Source organism: Rhineura floridana, chromosome 6 (assembly GCF_030035675.1).
Source record: "Rhineura floridana isolate rRhiFlo1 chromosome 6, rRhiFlo1.hap2, whole genome shotgun sequence".
Lineage (NCBI taxonomy): Eukaryota > Metazoa > Chordata > Lepidosauria > Squamata > Rhineuridae > Rhineura > Rhineura floridana.
The window spans coordinates 87,573,055-87,593,166 of NC_084485.1; the positions used below are offsets into that span (position 1 = coordinate 87,573,055).

The following is a 20,112-nucleotide window of genomic DNA, read 5'->3' on the forward strand; positions in this document are numbered from 1 at the left end:
TGACAATATCATAAACATAAAGCATTGTTAGCTCCTAACAAGGAAGATTTGTTTTTGGTTACAGCTTGTGGTTAGCTTAACCATGAAACCCAGTTCAGTAAAGATACACTAAGCCATACTTTGGCATAGCAAAAAGGACCACAGAGGAGCCAAGCCTCTCTGGGATCCTACACACTGCGCAGTCTTGCTAAGCCAAAGTTTGGCTTAGTGTGTTGTGTGAACCAGGCCACTATCACTCACACAGCCAACATACTGAACTCTTTTCAAAACACAGCTATAGAAAAAATGAGACAAGTGGAGCCTGAACAGCAGGAGTAGCATATCTGCTTTAGCTATGTTTTCTAGAAAAGTGTTTGGTTTAAAAATGAAATAGGAACATTATATAGTCCTATTTCTTAGCAGAACTATTTAACAACAACAGCGGATTTTGAGAATCAACCAGCCCACCTTTCCTTCAGACACAAATAACAACAGACACAGTCTTCTTAGGTAAAAAGAGATGAAGAGTATTTACTCATGACCTTTCATATGTTCAGGAAACATAGGCTCTAGCTTAGATGGAAAAAGTAGGAGTCTTAGTCCATTTAGTCTTTGATGATGATGCTCCTGGAAGAGCATCTGCCATGCTGCCTCTGCTAGAGGTTAAAGCTCAATAATGGTGGATATGCAGGAATCTACTAATCCCTTTTTACAAAGGAAAGAGGAAGAGAAGCCAGGTAACCCCACCCTCTAGGAAGTTACTTAATGGTAAACAGGTACATAGAGATATTCCCCAAATATTAGTTAGAGGGAACGCAAGCTTGCTTAAACCCAACAAAAAGTAGCATGGAAATATTTTGGCTGAAAACACCTATGGAATTTTCTTACATGCAATGATATCATTCTGAAGTATAGTCTTCCCAATAGTTGTTTACAGCAATTGCCAATTGGTAAAAAATGGGGTGAGTCAAGGGCTGAAATGTGTGGACCTCATAAAAGCCATCCCCACACTTTCCCCCTATAACTTTAACACTGGTTCTAGGAAATTTATATGGTGGATTGAAAGACAGAGTACACTTGGTAGGGGCTTTGGTGGTTTCTTAGGGAATGCATAATTTCATGAGGGACTGCATATAATATACATTATATACATATAATCAACGAGAAGCTTTCAGTTCCCCACATAGCCTACCTACTGTAGTGGTGGGGGCTAAAAGGCAGAGAAGCAAGAACTAGCCAGCCAAGCCTTTGGCTCCATGTTTCTAAATGTTGTTGTTATACCTATTTACACCTTCTTCATATGTGGGGAAATTGTGAACATGACATACCTGTGAAGTATCATGATTGAATATGACAGCATTGAGGTCTCCACAGTTGTAGTGCTTGATAAGATCTTCAGTGGTGTAAGGGGCCTGCAAGCTGCCAGCTCGAAGACTTTCATGTTGTAGCAACGTTTGGTTCAAAGCAAACAGCACCTGTACACACATTGAAAATGAGTAGTAGTCATTTAGGTGACAGTATGTAAAATCAGGAGTAAAATATTAGGCGCATGCAAAAGATTGGGACAAATACCAAATCAAGAACCAAAATGGACCTGCTTTGGACATATATGGGGCTTGTCTAAGCCAAAGGAGTATCCTCTGAAATGTCCCAAACTAAAAAAGGGACCTCTGAATCACTTTGGGGCACTTCAGAAATGCAGATGTTTAAAAAACACTGCAGACTGTGTGCCTACAATTATACCAAACCTTGCCATATAAGGAAAATACCAGGGTTGGGAGAGCTGTTTTGTGATTGACATGTTTCTAATCTGAGGCAATGATTGTTACCAGGGCTCTCCAATCACAGAGCTTTGGAGAAGGGTTGTTGATGTATCATCTTGTTTTGTCTGTTCACAGCTCTTTGATAGTTCTGCTAATGGTGGTTGCTTGGAAAGTGCTGGACATTCAAGTTCTTCTTCTTCTGTGCCATATGTTCACACATCCACTTCTGTTTCTGTGACTTGTGGTGCCAATTGAGCAAAACACAAGCCTGAAGTTGGCATTTCCCATTTATCATTATTTCCTAATCCCTACTCCCATCCTTCTGAAATTTAGCAGAAGGGGTGGTGAAGGATCGGAGTCAATATTGTGGTTGCTAGCTGCTTTCATTGATACTTTTACAAAATCTGGCAACTTTTATGATATTCTCAACTGAAGCCATTTATAATGATAGCATTCTACTAACTTTAATTTCTATGTTTTGCAGTGAAGGGGCTTGCCCATTTGCTTTACAATCAAAGCTGATTAGAAGTCTCTTGCCTTAAGCAAAAATCTGAGCACACTGAGGTGAGGTGTGGAGAGGTAGAGGACTAGAAACAAAAAAGTACAAGAAATGCATCCAGAATTATCATTTTTTTGGTTCATTCCTTTTTTTAAAAAAGAAATACCTGCAGTGTTTAGTGAAGAACATGAGTCCCTTGATACTTAGCAGAAATATGCATGTAACTATGATGCTCATGCATCATTGTGTTCAGTTTCAGCATCATATCTTAGCAAAATACTAAAACAAAATTCTGTTCAAGCCTCATTTACTTGCAGAGTAAAACCCCTGCCCTGTCCTTTCATCATTCATGTCTGAGACAGACAATAACTTTGAGAGCAAATGGCTACTTGATGGGCAATTACCTGGCTCAATAACTTGAGAATAAAAACAATCAGGAAACATATAGATATAACATTAACTGTACTGCAAAAAACCTAAAAGACCATTGCACCATTGTTACATGAGACAAAATCAATTACGTAATTTTTTTAACTATAGTGGATTGGGACAAAAGAAACTTAATTTAATGAAATGTAAACAGCTACATGCTGAGAAATAATAATAAACCAACAGACCACGAAATACTACCATGAATCACATCCGTACCTATACGTACCTCTACAACGTATGCCATTTTTATAAAAAAAATCATTGCCAACTAAACCGAGGGACAATGTCCTCTCTTCCCTATAGCCAAATCTCCTATCTTTGACCAAAACTCAAGAGAATTTCTAGGAAACCAGATCAGCAATTTCAGTGATCGTCTTTTTAGCAGTAGTTTTAGCTTATCTGGCGGCCAATTAGCCACTAGGCTAGGTTAAGGTGCTTATTTTGGTGTACAAAGCCCTCTGCAGCTTGGGACCAGGATACCGGAAAGATCACTTCAGGGGCGTCACTAGGGTGGTGCGGCAGGTGCGGGCCTCACCGGGTGACACCACGAGATGGGGTGACACCCAGAGCCACAGCCCCCAGGCACCGCTGGGAAGCAGGGCAGGCAGGCGGAGAGCTGCCCTGCCCACGCTAACATGTGGAAAGCGGTGGCCGCGGCACGCGCAGGGCAAGAGAAGAAGCCTGTGCAGCCGTGGAAGGCACGGGGGAAGAGCAGGAAGCTAACAGGCGGAAAACTGCCCTGCTCCCGCCCTGCGCTAACATGTGCAAGGCATGGCGTGGCGGCTCACTCACCTTGCTGTTGGCACTGAGCTCTGTGCCCAGGCAGAGCTCACCGGGAGGCACCACCGCACCACCACAGCATCTCCACACCATCCCGCCACCACCGCAGGAACCAGGCTCGCTTACCCAGCTTGTGCAGCCGCCGGCGGACACGTGGAGACAAGCAGCTGCCGGGCTGGAGGAGGTGCCCCCCTTTTCCAACCGCAGAACTCCCGGAAGGGGGCAAGTTAGAGGAGAGGGCAGACTGCGCCAGTCAGGTGGAAATGCCCCACCCGCGGATCTAGGGCTCCCTATACTGGTAGGCAGGCTGGTGCTTCACTCACAGGGGAAGAAGGGGGCTTGCGCCCCACAAAAAGCCACCCGGCTGGTCACCTCACAGGCCAAGGGCTCACGCGAGGAAACAAAATGCCTGGGGTCCCGAACTCTCCGGAGAGTTGCTCCTAAGGAAGTCCTCTGGCTCAGTTCTGTGGGGATCAATTCCCACCCACAGAGGGTTGCAGCGGGGGTTGCTTTCCCATCTCTCTCCCCTGCCCATTCTCTTCCCGCAATTCTGAGGAAAGGGAAGATTCCCAGGAGACCAGGGGCGCAGGGGCATCACTAGGGCGGTGCGGCAGGTGTGGGCCACACCGGGTTACACCAACCCTAGTGATGCCACTGGATCACCTCATCCCTTATATAATGAGTTAATCACTGCTGTCTGCAGGTGAGGGCCTCTTGCAGATATCATCTTCTCAGGAGGTCCATTCCATACAGGATAGGAACCGGGCCTTCAGTGTTGTGGCACCTAACTTTCAGAATTCCCTCCCTTTAAATGTTAGACAGACACAGTCTCCGTTGAGTTTTTGGTGCCTACTGATGATTTTCTTTCAACAAGCCTCTTACGCATAGATTTATCTCAGTCTGTGTATTTGAATCGTTTTTAAGATGTTTTATTGTTTTATTGCTTGTTGTTTGCCACCCTGGCCTAGGTGGAACATAAATTTCATCCATCCATTCATTACAATAACAATAATAAATTCTTGTCAAATTTATTTTCTCACCCTTGAGAAAATCTTACCTTCAAACAGTATAAAATAAAAATGTGGAAGTGGAAATTTCTGGTGCTTCCTGAATCCTAAGGGTTTTGAAAACTTATCATGTGCATAATACACGAGAGCACATGAGTGGCTCTCTCCACAGCCTAGGGGGCATAATGCACAGACATTTCACACATTTGTCCCGCAGCCACTGTGAACCCATTGCTATTTGAATATGTTGCAAGTTAGCCAGAGGGATAAAACCATCTTCAAGTATGTATTCTTAAATTGTAGATTAACAATGTTGGCAAAATAACTAAAATGTAAGCATTTTAGACCTCACTTCTCCCAATCAATCTTTTTCTGAGCTTTTATTTTTATTAGTCCAATATTCTGAATCCACAGGAAATCCTTGGATGAGCTATTTCCTCCCTAGCCAATAAGCCTCAAAAGGTAAGAAATCCTTTAAACCTGTGCTTTTTGCAGCCTGTTTAAATTAGGGAGATGCTAATCTCACATTTTATGGGTCACAGAAAATGCTGAAACCTAGGCTTAGACATGTAAGGAAAGTTTTGGACTTTTGAGCAAGCCAACTTGCAGAGAAGGTAGGATGGAATGATTTATGTGACTACAGTAGGGCCCCGCTTATACGGCGGGTTAGGGAGAGGCCCTCGCTGTAAAGTGGAAATTGCCACAAAGCGGAACCCATTGACTTTAATGGGTCGAGTCGTGCGAAAATGACGGGAAAAGGCCGCAAAAGGCCGCAAAACAGCAAAATCGGCTTTAAAACGGGGAATTTTCCCTGATTGAAAGCCGCCGCATCAGCAGAACGCTGGAAAGCAGAACGCCGGAAAGCAGGGCCCTACTGTACTGATCCATGTATCTTTTCTTGTGCTGAACTTCCAGTAGTGGCAAATTTAAATTGTACTTCCACAATCTGCTCTTAAACATACCTTGCCGCCCTGGGCTCCTTCTGGGAGGAAGGACGGGATATAAATCTAAATAAATAAATACCTAGGAGAATGTCTGCTGCACAGCCAATATTCATTACACCTTTACTAGGAAGCCATATTTATGCTTCATTTTTAATGTATCCCTTGTTTTAGAAAGGCTGTTGGAATCCTAGAACAGTTAGTAAAGTTGTTGTGTACATACATACATGAAAATGAGAAATTTCAAACAAGAGAAAGTCTAGGAAAAGTGGACTCTGGGGTTCAAGAAAAATCACCACAGCTTGGGAGTGAAAGACAAGTTACCTCAATAGGAACCATGGATTTCAGAATAAGATACAAAGTTTTTATCTTTGATCACTTTATTCTTTCACCAGCAAAAACACATTTCCTTGGCCCTTTATTTAAAAACTCCACCACACTTCTGAGATAACAATTTTGGCAACCAAAGGAAATGGCATTGTCAAGGAATTTGTATGAAATCATAGTTCAGGCACCTTGGCAAAACATGTGCTACTGTTAATTGTACTGCTCTTTTCAAATAGATCAGTTGCTTAGGAGGTGAGTGCTTTTGGCTACAATCCGCAACCACTGACTTTAGAAAACTCCCAATAAAACCAACAGGACTACTTCATAGTTAAATGGATTGCAAACAGCAGCCTTTGCTTGTTTGGTCTTGAAATTATAAGGTGATTTGGAATTTGAATTTGATCAAATGCATTCAAAAACCATAGCATCTTAGACAGAATGACTGCCTTTTCCAATAAGGGGCAAGTAGAAAGCCATGCACACATGTATACATATATATTTGTTCTGAGCATTTTCAATACAAGTCAGTTCTCTGGTGGATTTTGACCATGCTAAGCTCTAGGAAATAAATATACAGCTACTTAAAATTCCACCTGTTCCAAGGAATTATGTGAGGCTGCCCATAATTCACTGTTTTATTGTGCCATCAAATCTGCAACTCCATATAAAAAAGTTGTGGATTTAATTCCTATAGATAAACACTATAACTAGGGTTTCTGGGTCTCTGGGCCCCACCCAGATTTCATGGGCTTGGCTTCACCTCCAGGCCTTGGGCAAAGGGATGAATATTTGGGCAGGTGAGTGAGCAGGAGACTGGGGTTCCAGACTTGTCACCTGGTGCTCAGTTTGTGGCTTGGGAGGTGTCTTGCACGGTGTCAACGCTCACCAGGTGGGGTGGCGCAACCATGCAGGTGTTGACGAGGATAAAAAAACCCCATAAAGCATTTATTTCTTTTAGAAAAAAACATTTTAAAAAATTACAAAGTGACAATTTTTATTTAACACCTTTTTATACCACCTTTCATTATGAATAACTCCAAGACAGTTTGCAGTAACAATAAAAATCATTCAATTAAAAGCATAAAACATTTATTTTTGTAAAATGTATAAACCACTTGATTTTTTTAAAAAATTACAAAGCAGTATATATTACAATCACAAATACATCATAAATACAGTAGCCAGGAATAAAGAGAACTTTAGCCAGGAAATTCCCAGCACCCTTAACAACCTACGGTTCTTAGGATTATTTGGGGGGAAACCATGACTAAGAGTTCTTTAAATGTATGGTGTGGATGTGACTCTTGTGAGCAGTTGCCCATCTCGTAGACCGAGGAGGTGGGCACACTTATATCAGTATGTGATTTTATTTGTTGTACACCGCCCTGAGAGCTTTCTGCTATAGGGCGGTCTAGAAATGTAATTAAATAAATAAATAAATAAATAAATATGCTGGGAGGAATTTGTAATTATTTATTTTATTTATTTATTTAAAAAGTTTATATCCCGCTTCAGTTCCAAGGAATTCTAAGCGGCAAACAATAGCATAATAAAACAACATAGTACAGTATAACATACCAAACAAGTTATAAAACATTATAAGAAATATACAGTATATCACACATTACAATTCAAAAGCTAACCAAAATAAAAAGGTCTTAACTTGGCGACGGAAGCTAAACAGAGAAGGGGAAGAACGAATTTCCTGCAGAAGAGCATTCCAAAGAGTTGGTGCCCCCACTGAGAACAATTTATTCCTAATGCCCGTCTGGTGAATTTGGGAAAAGGAGGGAATATTAAGACCAGGGTCTAAAGAAGATCTTAAAGGACGGGCCGGTTCATAAAATGACAAACGATTTGATAGATAACTAGGACCTGAGCCCGATAGAGCTTTAAACGTTAAAACCAGGATTTTAAACTGAACTCGATAGGAGATTGGAAGCCAATGTAATTGTTTTAAAAGCGGAGTAGTGTGAGCTCGGACATCCGCCCCAGTTAGCATTCTAACAGCTGCTCTCTGAACCAATTTCAATTGGCGGAGTATTCTAAGGGGAAGACCTAAATAAAGTGAGTTACAATAATCTAGTTTAGACGTGACCAAGGCATGGGTAACCATGGTCAAGTCAGAAAGCTCCAAAAAAGAACGCAATTGGCGAACTAGCTTCAGGCGGGTGAAAGCGCTTCTAGAGATTGCAAGAACATGAGCCTCTAGAGTCAAGGCCGAGTCTAGGAGAACACCGAGACTACGGACTTGAGTCTTTAAAGGGAGTACAACTCCGTCTAATATCGGAACATTCCCTGTTTCCAACTTAGTTCGATGTCCAACCACCAGCACCTCTGTTTTATCTGGGTTTAGTTTAAGTTTATTCTGCGTCATCCAGGTCTTTACTGCTGTTAGACAATTGTTTAATGGGAGGATGGCATCTTTCGTATCCGGAGGAAAGGAAAAATAAAGCTGGGTATCATCAGCATATTGGTGAAATCGAATTCCAAACCTCCGGATGATCTCTCCTAGCGGTTTCATGTAAATGTTGAATAGCATCGGTGAAAGCACCGAGCCTTGTGGAACTCCACATGATAACGGCCAGGGATCAGAACTAAAATTCCCAAGCAATACTCTCTGTGATCTGCCCTCCAAGAACGAGCGGAGCCACTGAAGAACAGTGCCTCGCAAGCCCATCTCGAAGAGGCGGTCTAGGAGGATGTTATGGTCGATCGTGTCGAACGCTGCAGAAAGATCGAGGAGAACTAGTAAGGACACATTCCCCTTGTCTAACTCTCTCCGAAGATCGTCTACTAAGGCCACCAATACAGTCTCAGTTCCATGACCTGGCCTAAAACCGGATTGAGATGAGTCAAAGTAATCCGTCAGCTCCAGAAAACTCTGGAGTTGCGCGGCTACAACTCTCAGTGATTTTACTTAAAAAAGGTAAGTTAGAAACAGGACGAAAACTGTCTAAACAGGAAGGGTTCAAGGAAGGCTTTTTTAATAATGGAATAACAATTGCTTCCTTTAAGCTTCCTGGAAGGTGACCTTGCTGGAGGGAGGCATTAATCAACTCACTGATCCAAATTGCGAGTCCCTTTCTGGACTGTTTTATAATCCAGGAAGGGCAAGGGTCAAGTAGACAAGTGGTAGGTCTCATCCCTTCCAAAAGGTTATTTATATCTGCTGGATGTACGATCTGAAAAGAGTCTAAGGTGGCAACGCAGACATGAGTGGCAGGGAGGGGAAATTATAATATTCTTAGTGTCAAGGTCGAAACGGATCTGAGCAATTTTAGTACTAAAGTACGTGGCTAGTTCTTGGCAACGAGAAGCAGAATGATCAGGATTCGGCTTATGCTGGTCTTGGTTAAGTAAATTGTTAACCACCCGGAAGAGTTCTTTTGGTCGGCCATCAGCAGATGCAATGGTGGCCAAGAAAAAGGTTCTTTGAGCCGTAATTCTAGATGACATATAGTGTTTCAGAAAATTTTTTGCCTGAAGATGGTCGCAGGGGCTCCGTGTCTTCAGCCAACGGCGTTCTAAGCCCCTATAGGTCCGTTTCATATCAGCCAACTCCTTAGAGAACCATGGGGCAACTTTAGATCAAGAGTATGTGAGAGGGCGTAACGGAGCAATAATATCTATAGTTCTGGACTTTGTATTGTTCCAGAAATCTACTAGGTCAACAATAGACTCATTAGGTCGAGGAACTAGGAGTTTTTCAGCAGTAGATAAAAAAGTTGTTGGATTTAATAATCTTTTTGGATGAATCATTTTAATGGGATTCTTTCCTGTAGAAGGGGTAAATAGTGGTGGAATTTTAAATTTAATTAAATAATGATCCGTCCATGGTAATGGACGAATAGGTAAGTCAGAGACTGCTAAGATCTCTTCATCTGATCTTGTGTAAAAAACAAGATCAAGAGTGTTTCCAGCTCTATGTGTAGGTTCCTTAATTAGTTGAAGAAGTCCTAAGGTCGACATAGTCGTCATAAACTCTCGAGCCGCACCATATAAAGAAGAATTAGCATGAATGTTGAAGTCACCCAATACTAACAGTTTGGGGGACATCAACATTAATTCCAGGATCGAATTTGATAGATCCTGCAGTGTGGACGTGGGGCAGCATGGAGAACGGTAGATCAATAAAATTACCAAATTATCCTGGTTGCCAGATTTTAGACTAAGGACTTCGAATCCAGGAGGAGATGAAAGGGGGATCCTAGTTAGGGAGATAGTCTCTCTATATACTATTGCCACCCCGCCTCCAGGATCGCCAAGTCTAGGTTGATGTATAACCATGAAGCCAGGCGGGCAAAGACTAGTCAAATTAACTCCACCGGCTTCGTCTAACCAGGTTTCAGTAATACATAGTACATCTACTTGTTCATCCACAATGAGGTCTTGGATAATCACCGATTTCTTATTTACAGATCTTGCATTAAGGAGTGCGATTTGGGATCCGAAAAAGTTGTTTAAGGCAGAAGTCTGTCCCTCTTTTTGAGTTAATTGTACAGGGGCAAGTAGATGGCGATGTACTATGCCTTCTTTGGAACGAACATATGGTGTTAATTAGTTGAACTTCCTTCTACCTAATATCATAGGAATAGGGTTGCTATCAAAGACCTTCGATAGGTACCCGCCTCGATTCTTCAATATCAATTGCGATAGAATTCAAAGAGGTGGCAACATCAGCCCAGAGAGCCTTTTGGCTTTGGGCGGTATAGAAATTAAATTAAATAAATAAATAAATAAATAAATTCTAATGGGGGTCTGTATTTAGGGGAGTCTGTCTGAGATAGATTCCCAAAGGGGGCAGAGAGTGCTGAATCCGTCACAGCAGTTTGTTCTGAGAAACTGCAGGCAGTTTTAGCTGCTAAATGATGGTTAGAACTTTCCTTATTCTGTGGCAACCTATGATTCTGCAGCAGTCTAAGGAGACTATGTAGGTCATCAATGATATCTTGTTGGGCTATATCAGAGAAACTAGGAAATTTAATCATTAACTCTTCAACCTGGGGCTTTTTTAATATAAGAGGATGATCAACAGGATGAAGTTTAGGATCAAACTACAATTTATTACAAAAAGACAAAAACTGATTATGATGCAAATGGTTACAAAAATAAAAAGGTTGAAAGCAGAACGAAAAACTATTTGGTTAAAGCCGGGAATGTGTGACCCTCCAGATGTTGTGGGATTACTCCTGACCAGAGCTTGGAATTAACTCGTTAGAAACTAATTCTTCCACCACAGGCTGTCCTCCAGTCTCATCCTCGAGTGGTTGAAAGCAGTTCCATAGTTCCACTGGTGAAGGGTGTCTTCTAGCTCTTCTGCTCCTAACTGTCACGCTTTCCTACTGAGTTTCCTCCACTTCGTTGTTCCTCTCCAAAGCACTCTCCTCTTCTGCTACCACATGCTGTTGTTCTTCCATCTCCACTTCTCTTTGCTGCTGTCTAAGAACTCTTCATCTTCTCTTATAGTCCTCAGTGTGGCCACCTGCCGTTCCAGACTTCTCACCTGTTCTTCCAACAGTGCCATGAGCTTGCACTTGTTGCAGGTGTATGCCATGTTGTTCTCAGGCAAGAAAACAAACATGGCACACACCTTGCAGGTCACAACCACTGGAGTATCCTTCCCGTTCATACTCTCTTCTACCTTTTGTTTTTTTCTAACTACTTGTTTTGGAGTGGCCTGTGCTTTGTCCTGTCCTGCGTCAGGGTAATCTTGAGAGTCCCACTGGTATGTGGTGTGCTGTACAAGAAGAATTAATAATATATATAGTACTGTATGTTTTGTAAGGGAGCAAATGGTCAAAATTCAATTGCCACTCTCTGCTAGAGTAGATCCATTGAATGAATGGAAACTTGGTAAGTCAACACCTGGGCTTCTGCTGGGAGGAAGGGCGGGATATAAATAAAATAATGAAATAAATACATACATAACACCTATGTAAGTTCCCACTGCTTCAGTGGGTTTAGTGTAGTTAGGACTAGCAACTGAACTAGATTGGCGAAGTAACCTGTTTCTGTTCTCTAACATAGTGTTTGTTGTCCATTCAAGATTCCCTTTGGCTTGTGAATTTTTCAAGATCACTATCAGTCTTTACCATGAAAGAAATCTCTCTTTAGCTACTGTGTTGCATCTGTAACTAAGAAATTCAAAGTAGCCTAGTTTGTTTTTTTTATTTTGCCCCTCCCTAAATTTTTCCATTTAAGTCTTGAATGGAAAAGATAGTATGTTCATAAATGTATTACCAGTAAGCACTTTACACATAATTAGCTTCTGCAAAATCTATAACATTGTCACTATTTATTATTTTATTTATTTAAAGTTGTAAACCACCCATAATCCACTCAATATCTTAGTGCCTTATACATATAATAGTTTAAACATTAATTCACTATGTGTGATATTGAAACTCCATCACTGATAATGGTAAGTGATCTTCCCATCAGCGTCAGGAAGGAGAATTAAAGATAGTTCTGCTTTCTGATGCTGGATGGGAAGGAAACAACATTCTCTCCTTGACAAAGACAACTAAGCAACTGTGGCAAGATCCAAACTGTTGTATCCAAGGTCCTCTTTTTCCTCTCAACAGGAGCTCCCCTCCCTATCCTCTAAAAACCTACCTAAAACCTCAGGCAGGGGTTGGCATCTGGAACCACACCCCATGCCTGAAGTGTGATGAGTTGCTGTTGGAAGTCAAAATTGGGCACCTTATGCCCATGGCATGTAGAGATGTAGACTCATGGCCTTTTTGGATCCTGGCCTATATCCACAATAATATACATGCTTATCTGAGAGTTAGTCCTACTGAATTTATGGAACTTACTTCTGAATAAATAAGCATAGGACTAGACTGTCAATGAGTCTATACCAGTGGTTCCCAAACTTTTTCCCCATGCACCGCTGGAAAATTGCTGAGGATCTTGGCGGACCACTTAATGATTTTTCTGTCTGTTGTAGCAATTGTAATGCATGATGCTAGATGCTGTACGATTTTTAACTGTATTTTTACAGATACACTGTGGACCACCTGAATGAAGCTCTTAGACTTTGTAGTCCATGGACTACACTTTCAGAAGCCCTGGTCTATACTTTTCAGTAGGAAGGACTCAATCTACACTTCTATGTGTTTTTAAACCAGTTTTAAACTCATCCAGATTCCTGACCCAAAGCCCAGGAAACTACTCCTTTTATTCAAGAGGTTTCCAAGCCTCACAGAGAAAATGTGACAGTCAAGCCAGTTTATATCTGTGCTGTCGATGCATCTTAGGGAAAATGAGGTCTGCTGAAAATGGGTTGTTAAAAGACAACTAATTGGCAAAGGAAGGTATCTCATAAGCAGCGGCTCCAGAAGGGAAACCTGCCCTATCAGTATAGTTCTGCTAAGAAGGAGCACTGAGTAAAAATGTGTGTGTGCAGCAGACACATGTCCTTAAACATATGGGATAAGGAGGCAGGATACCACAGGGGGGATTTAGGCTCCCTTTAGTCATGGAGAGAGCCAGTGTGGTGTAGAGGTTAAGGTGCTGGACTACGACCTGGGAGACCAGAGTTTGAATTTCCACACAGCCATGAAGCTCCCTGGGTGACCTTGGGCCAGTCACTGCCTCTCAGCCTCAGAGGAAGGCAATGGTAAACCCCCTCTGAATACTGCTTACCATGAAAACCCTATTCATAAGGTCGCCATAAGACGGGATCGACTTGAAGGCAGTCCATTTCAATTTTAGTCAAGGGGGGAGTGAGTGAGTGAGTGAGTGAGTGAGTGAGAGAGAGAGAGAGAGAGAGAGAGAGTATTCTAAATTTGTGCCTGGGTCAATCATAATACAAAACCTCACAAAATGGCAAGGCAATTATGTGTGTGTAAAACAAATAATGCCATTAGCTTCCTGAAGGAGGTTAGTTTTCTCTCACTGTCCTTAACTCGCTGTATGCTATGACAGGGGGTTGACGAACTGTGAAAGCCACCTCAGTGAGGTCAGTGTCAAGGAAACAAACTCAGATAAACAGGCCCAGGAAGAGCCAGTTAAAAGACCCCCCCCCAGTGTCTGAGAGAGAGAGAGAGACTTGTCTGAATCTGACAACCCTCAAAGAGGAGTTTGGTTTCTTTAAAGGGACACTTAAGGAAGCAAAACCATGAAATCGTCTGCTAACATTTCTGTTTGCAAAATCATGCCCCCTGTTAAAGTTCCTCATAAAAGCCTTTCACCTAGTTGGTTCCATATGTTCTCAAAACCTCATCATTATTGCTGCTGAAAGGCAGGAGTAGTTAATAGGCTGTGGTTTGGCAGTGACCCGAGGAGACCTTAAGACCTTGATTTTTCCCTTTCAAATTGCTAATTAACCAGTTTAATAAAATGGTTTGAATCTGACCAAAGAACTCACTTTAACCACAATGCATCCTACAGTGCTATTGGTTACAAAACTTGGAATTAAATGTTTTTGCCAGCATACCCCTATCCATACCAGCAAGCTGCTTTGGGTTGGGTGTGTGTTTTATAAAGAATATGGCTTCAACATGTGCAAGGAATGCAAAAATGGGTTCTTAACGAGAACCTAGGTTTTTTTCCCTCCCACACAAGGTGAATTTCCTACTACTCAGGAAATACTTGCAATTTTGAAAGGAGGGGTGAGAATTAGATGTACAGCCACAGGCACATCTGACTCCAGCAATTCACACACACAACCTGGTAACTTCATACCATCCCTTGTCTGTGCCAGGCCATGCACAGAAGGAGGCGTTTGTGGGATCAGAGTGAGCCCTGCCACCAGCACAATTCAGTTTTTCTATTGGGTGCATTTTCTATCCAGGTACCAGCTCTGTACACTTCCTGTTTGATTTTGTGCTGATGCCACATCTTCTGAAGATATTCGGCACATTCATACTAGATTTTAAATGCACCTTATATTAAATCAGATCAAAGCACATCACTCTAAGGTTTTGTAGGCAAGGAAAACCATCTTGCATGATAGACTGTGTGACACCTTATCTGTCTTTGAAGAGCCTCCATGGCTCTATCCTTTAGCATTCTCTCAAGGCAATTTACTATAAAGCGATTTGCTCTACAATGTACTCTAGAACAGTCAAGTCTTACATGAAAGTATTTTAAATGGCTTTAAAAATGCAAGGCTGTGTCTGTTTATTCAGAAATAAGTTACACCATGTCTAAGGAGGTCTAGGGAGCTATTCCAATTCCTGGCTGGGGAGCAGCAGAGCTGAATAGCATGGCAAAGTCGCCACTGCTGCATCTGAAGCCATGCCACTCATACCAGCCTACCATGAAGGAGGCAGTTTTGTTTGTTTTAAAAAATGCTGCACCAGTTCCAAGATGACACAGGAGGGAAAGCTAGATTAGATGTATTTCTAGTTGGTGGGGACTCCACCACTGCCAGCGGAGCTGGACAGAAGAAACCGCTCCATCCTAATCCTCACTAGCAGTACAGGTTGGGGGTTAGATTGCTAACTTACTTCCTAATGAGAATGTTTAGAACTGCAGCCTTAAACGTTCTTAGAGGCCAAAGGTAGCTTTCCTCCTGGGGAAAACAGTGTTACACACATGCCAATCCTGGAACAGTGAGAGACTTCAGGGATCCCAATACAGAACTGAGGTTCAGTTTCCTTGCAATGAAAGTCACTGGAGACTGTGGTGTCTTTTAGTTACACATACACACAGGCTGAGCATCAGATGAAAGGACTCACAGCATTAACATTCTAACAAATCTTGCTCCCCCATTAGGTTTCTGTGGTGGCCCCCAAAGCCATAGCTATGGATTCAGCCCATCGAGCAAGTCAAGCCTCTCTCTCTTCACTGCCCCAGATGGACTAGACAAAAACTAGCCCTAGGGATGACCTGGCATCCAGCCAGATAAAGGGGGGAAAGTCTATCCCTTCCTTCTGGAGGGATCACTAGATAGTTGTTTCTATGACAACATATCTGTACTTGACCAACTCTTTAGACATGTAAAAAGCATGCTTGACATACCTCCCTTAAAAGTCAAAGGCAACTTGCCTCCTAGGAAAAATAGCAAATTTTGGAAAATCCCTTTTGCTGGGACTATGGAGAATGGGAAAGAACTTAAAAACCCCTCTCTGTTATTAAATGCATTCCCACAGCTATTAAATGCATTCCCACATTTTACTTAATTTCTGGCCCTAATTTCTAAACACCAATAAATTGGTACAGTGGTGCAAAGGAATTGAAGGCCCCTTCAAGTAAATGTGCAGTGGCAATAAGTTGGTGTAGAAGGGTTTAGGTTTGTAAACGCAGGTCTCTTATTTCTGATGTTCTGTGTACATATATTTTATGAAGGCATAAAACGGCTAAGCAACCTTTCCACCAGTGAGGAAACTTCTTTTGAGAAGGGGAAGAAAGGCACAGACGTTCCTCATTTCTGAGCATTCCACAGTCTTGACAGGGAAAGTCTTTTGAGAAGCCCTAAAAGGGACTCCCAACACCCACCCACCCTGCTAATATGAATCCAAGCTCAATGTTTCTTGTTTCTATTAGTCAAATTGGTATGAAATTTCCAAGGCCTTGAAAAAATATTTTTGAGGTTAAACAACAAGGTTCTCAGACCACAAAACAATTACTAATTTGTAGGAAACAACAAAAACAGCTTTATAACAAACATGTTTTTTCCCCATTGATTTATTCAGGGCCGTGTTTGTCCAAGCCAGTTCCTGCTGCAGTTAACATAGAGGAGGAAAGGATAGTATAGAGACTGTAGTAGTTACGGAGCAGGGCTCAGTGTTCTAACAATGATGTCTTATAGCCTGATCCTTTGCTTGTTTAGTCAGAAATAATTTCCACTGAGTTCATCCCAAATAAAGATAGATAGGAATGCAGTTTTAGGCATCCTTGGATATATATCACAATTTCTTAAAGTATTATAATAAAATGATTCATTGCCAAATACCCCAAAGGAACCCTAATGAAACAAGTAGAATAACCCTAGAAGAATTTGAGGAGCGTGACAGCAGAACTGCAGGCTGCAAAATCAATCTAATGGACAGACTGAAGTTGCAGCAGTAACATTGTTAACCCTGTAGCCAACCTTCCTTGTTAGGCAGGGCAGCCACATTTCTAAGTGGGGCAGTTTTTGGAGGGGAGGCACATAGTGCCAGCAAATACTCCCCCCTACTTTCTGGTGGAAATGATGTGAAGGCCAGGCCAGGAGAAGGGAAAGGCAATGACCTACCCCTCACTCCTCCTCCATGCAGAGAATATGTTAATTTACATAATAAGATATGTAAAAGTCAAGTCAACAGAAAATTTAGAATGAACTGCAGGGATTAAATGACTGGTAGCATTTTTTTTTGTTTCATAAGAAAAAAAGATGTTAAGGATACCGTGAACAAGGGTATACCAAAATGTGTTAACTCCTCTTGAAGGTCCCTCCTTCTAGTCTTGTCCCTACCTTTAGATTTTCCTTCGTGTTGGGTCCAATCCATCAAGGTACAATCCATTAAGGGAAAACTTTTTAACTAGTTGTTGGATAAAGATTTAACTAAGTGATTGGAAACTAACTGTAGAAAGCCATTGGGTTTTTTTTTACTGGTTTCTGGGTTGATTTTCCTGTCCAGAAACTCTGAAAAGGCCTCATGCTGAGCTGGGAAAATTAAAAAATAGATCTGAGTTACAGCCTAGGTGGCCAGCCAGCCAGCCAACTGTAGTGTGCATAGCAATTGCAATAAAGTACTGAAGAGAAAGAAGAGAAAATGGCCACTATGATTGTGAGTATAGTGAGTACTTTAAAAGAGTAAAGGGTAATTTAGGGTTAAGGATAAATGAGAATTCTGCTGAATTCAGATTTAGCACCAGATATTCTCCATCTTTGCAGAGCAATCCTGTTTGCTCTGAATTTCAGCAGCTTTCTCCCAACACTGGATTTTTCCTCTTGAATTTTACCTCAAATATATTGTTCTTTTATCGATTTTACTCACAGCACAGATCTCTCTCTCTCTCTCTTCCTTTCTCTCTGCCACCCCCTACCTCTCAAATAATCCAAGCTCCAAGCAGGGAGGAAGTAAGCCAGGCCTATAATAGCAGAGAAGGAGGAGGACACAAAGCCGCTTTCATTTCAAAATATCAATATTAATATTGATATTTTAGGAGGAAAAAATCAGACCTGTAAAAGCAATGGATAAGAGACAATGAACTTGAGCTGATACTGCCTATTAGCTCAACTGAATGCTTTTGAGTGGCACTGGCCAATGGATCCCATCCCTACTTAGGGTAGATACTTTCAGATCACTTTAAGTTATCTCTTTATTCCACTCTTTAGCAATAAGCACCAGTTGTGATCTACTGATTATAGTAACTGCAGAATAAACAAACTATTCCTTCTTAGTGCAGGAAAACAAGCAAGCTTCTTTATTGCTGGCTGGGTAGAGAACACAACTGAAACTGAAATGCAGAGCAAAGGGTGGAATCTAACTCTAGCCTATAATACAAAGTTCTATTTTTTAACTCTTCAAGGGTCATGTTACTGTACAGGCTGTTTTTTTCAGAATCATGTAAGTAATTATAGGCTGTCTGGGATCATGAAAATGCACCCTCAGTCAGGGAAAGTCTTGAGCAGAGTTTTGGAGGCTCTTCCAGATGAGGCTTTTGTTGTGCACTCGCTCTGCCTTATTCTCTGAATTTTTCAGAGGGTCCTATTGTTAAATTGCTCCTGTTCTTAAAACAAACTGTAATTCTTTAATTGAGGCTGTGATTTTCTGTTATGTCACAAATTAAAAAGACAATTTTCAATAAACAACAACAACTTCCTGGGGGCTGTGAAGCACAGCTGTGGGAGTTGGTGCGATGCACCCATTTGCCCAACTCTGGCTACCAGGCTGGACATGGTACACTATGTTTGAACGTTAGCATGAAGAGTTGTCATGCAGGTCTATGACTCCCGTGTCAGTTCACATGGAGTGCAGCTTCAGAATGTCAGATCATAGGATTAGTCACTCTATGTTGTAAGATTCAAACTATAGTTTACAAATTAGACTCTTTGGGTTGGAAACTTTCCCTTTCTCCAATAGGAAGCATCTTCCAACAGCAGGAGTTTTTCCATTGGTGGAAGACTCCTTGCATTGGAGGAAGCTCCATCCTTCCTTTAATGAAGGACGTTCAGTTGGAGAAAGCTCCATCCTTTTTCTGAGCTTTTATCTACTTCTGACAACACTGACGCTGCATTTCATGTACATGTTGTAGCTGCTAACCCTTAGCGTTCACATATTGCTTAAGAATTATAATGAACAAACTGTCCAGGCTGTTGGAGTTTTAAGTATGAACTTGAATATAATAATGTCTGAATGTTACAGAGCAATAATTCTAAGCTTTTGTTGCAGACAGGCATTTGTGAATATGAATGATTATACTATTTCCATCAATTTATAATATATATACTAACTGGGCAAAATTGAAGGTTTTACTCTTAGTATATGAAGTCCAAAACAACTTGGGGACAGGATATTTGAGAGAGCTCCTTACCCCTATATACCTGCCCAGTCACTGAGGTAATCTACAGGTGCCCTCCTTGCAGTGCTTCATGAACCGGAGGATTGTTTCACGGCAGCTCAGACTAGGTCCTTCAGTGCAGTAGCACCTGTCTTGTTGAACACACAGCATATTAAAGTTAGACAGGGTCTGACACTGAACACATTTCACGGGATGCTAAAAACTCTCCTATTTCTATAGGCTTCCCCAGAAGGATGAGTTGACTCATGGACGGTATCGGATTTCTCTTTAGAGAACTGTTTTATTTGTTTTTATGTGTCAGATCTGTTGTGTTTTTGTACACCGCTATGGTAATTTGAAATGTTTAACGGCTTATAAGTATTCCAGATAAATATATAAATCTTTCCTCTAGTTGATCCAGCCATTCCATAAATTGCTCTTTCATCCTTGAAAGGCAGGATAAACTTCATAAGAGCAGATTAAAAACTCTCTTGCAATACAGGTGGACAGATATTTCGGTAATGCTATTTTATATTTTATCACACAAAACCCCTTCACAAAACTTTTACTATCATCTCCTTGAAATGATGGGGAAAAAATAAATACAGCTGAACAGACTGATAACTATCCAGTTGAAGAGTTCAGTGGATCGCACCCAACATTTTCCTGTATCATTTAAAAATAAACTATTAATCAAACCCTCTAAGTAGCTTGATCCCTCAAGTGCATAAATGATATTCTTTGGAACAAATTGGATGTGGAGTATGTAATACTTTATAAGTATACTTTCTTCTGTCTCAATTTTATTCTCAGCTGATTTCTAACCTTTTGTTGATCTCCAACAATCATATGGGGTGTTTATGTGGAGAGAGTCTTTCATTTTAATGATGGTTACAACCTAGTGATATTGCTAAGTAAGCTAAAAACCTATACTTTTGTTT

The 20,112-nt window shown here is 41.3% G+C and overlaps 1 protein-coding gene across 2 annotated transcripts in view; it reads right to left on the minus strand.

The window, feature by feature from the left end:
* TRABD2B (TraB domain containing 2B) overlaps positions 1 to 20,112 on the minus strand; it is a 444,269-nt gene that overhangs the window by 165,617 nt on the left and 258,540 nt on the right. For both annotated transcript variants that reach the window (XM_061630445.1, XM_061630443.1), the window contains one exon: positions 1,308 to 1,454. In XM_061630445.1, the coding sequence (XP_061486429.1) occupies positions 1,308 to 1,454 (147 nt within the window). The remainder of the gene's footprint in view (positions 1 to 1,307; positions 1,455 to 20,112) is intronic.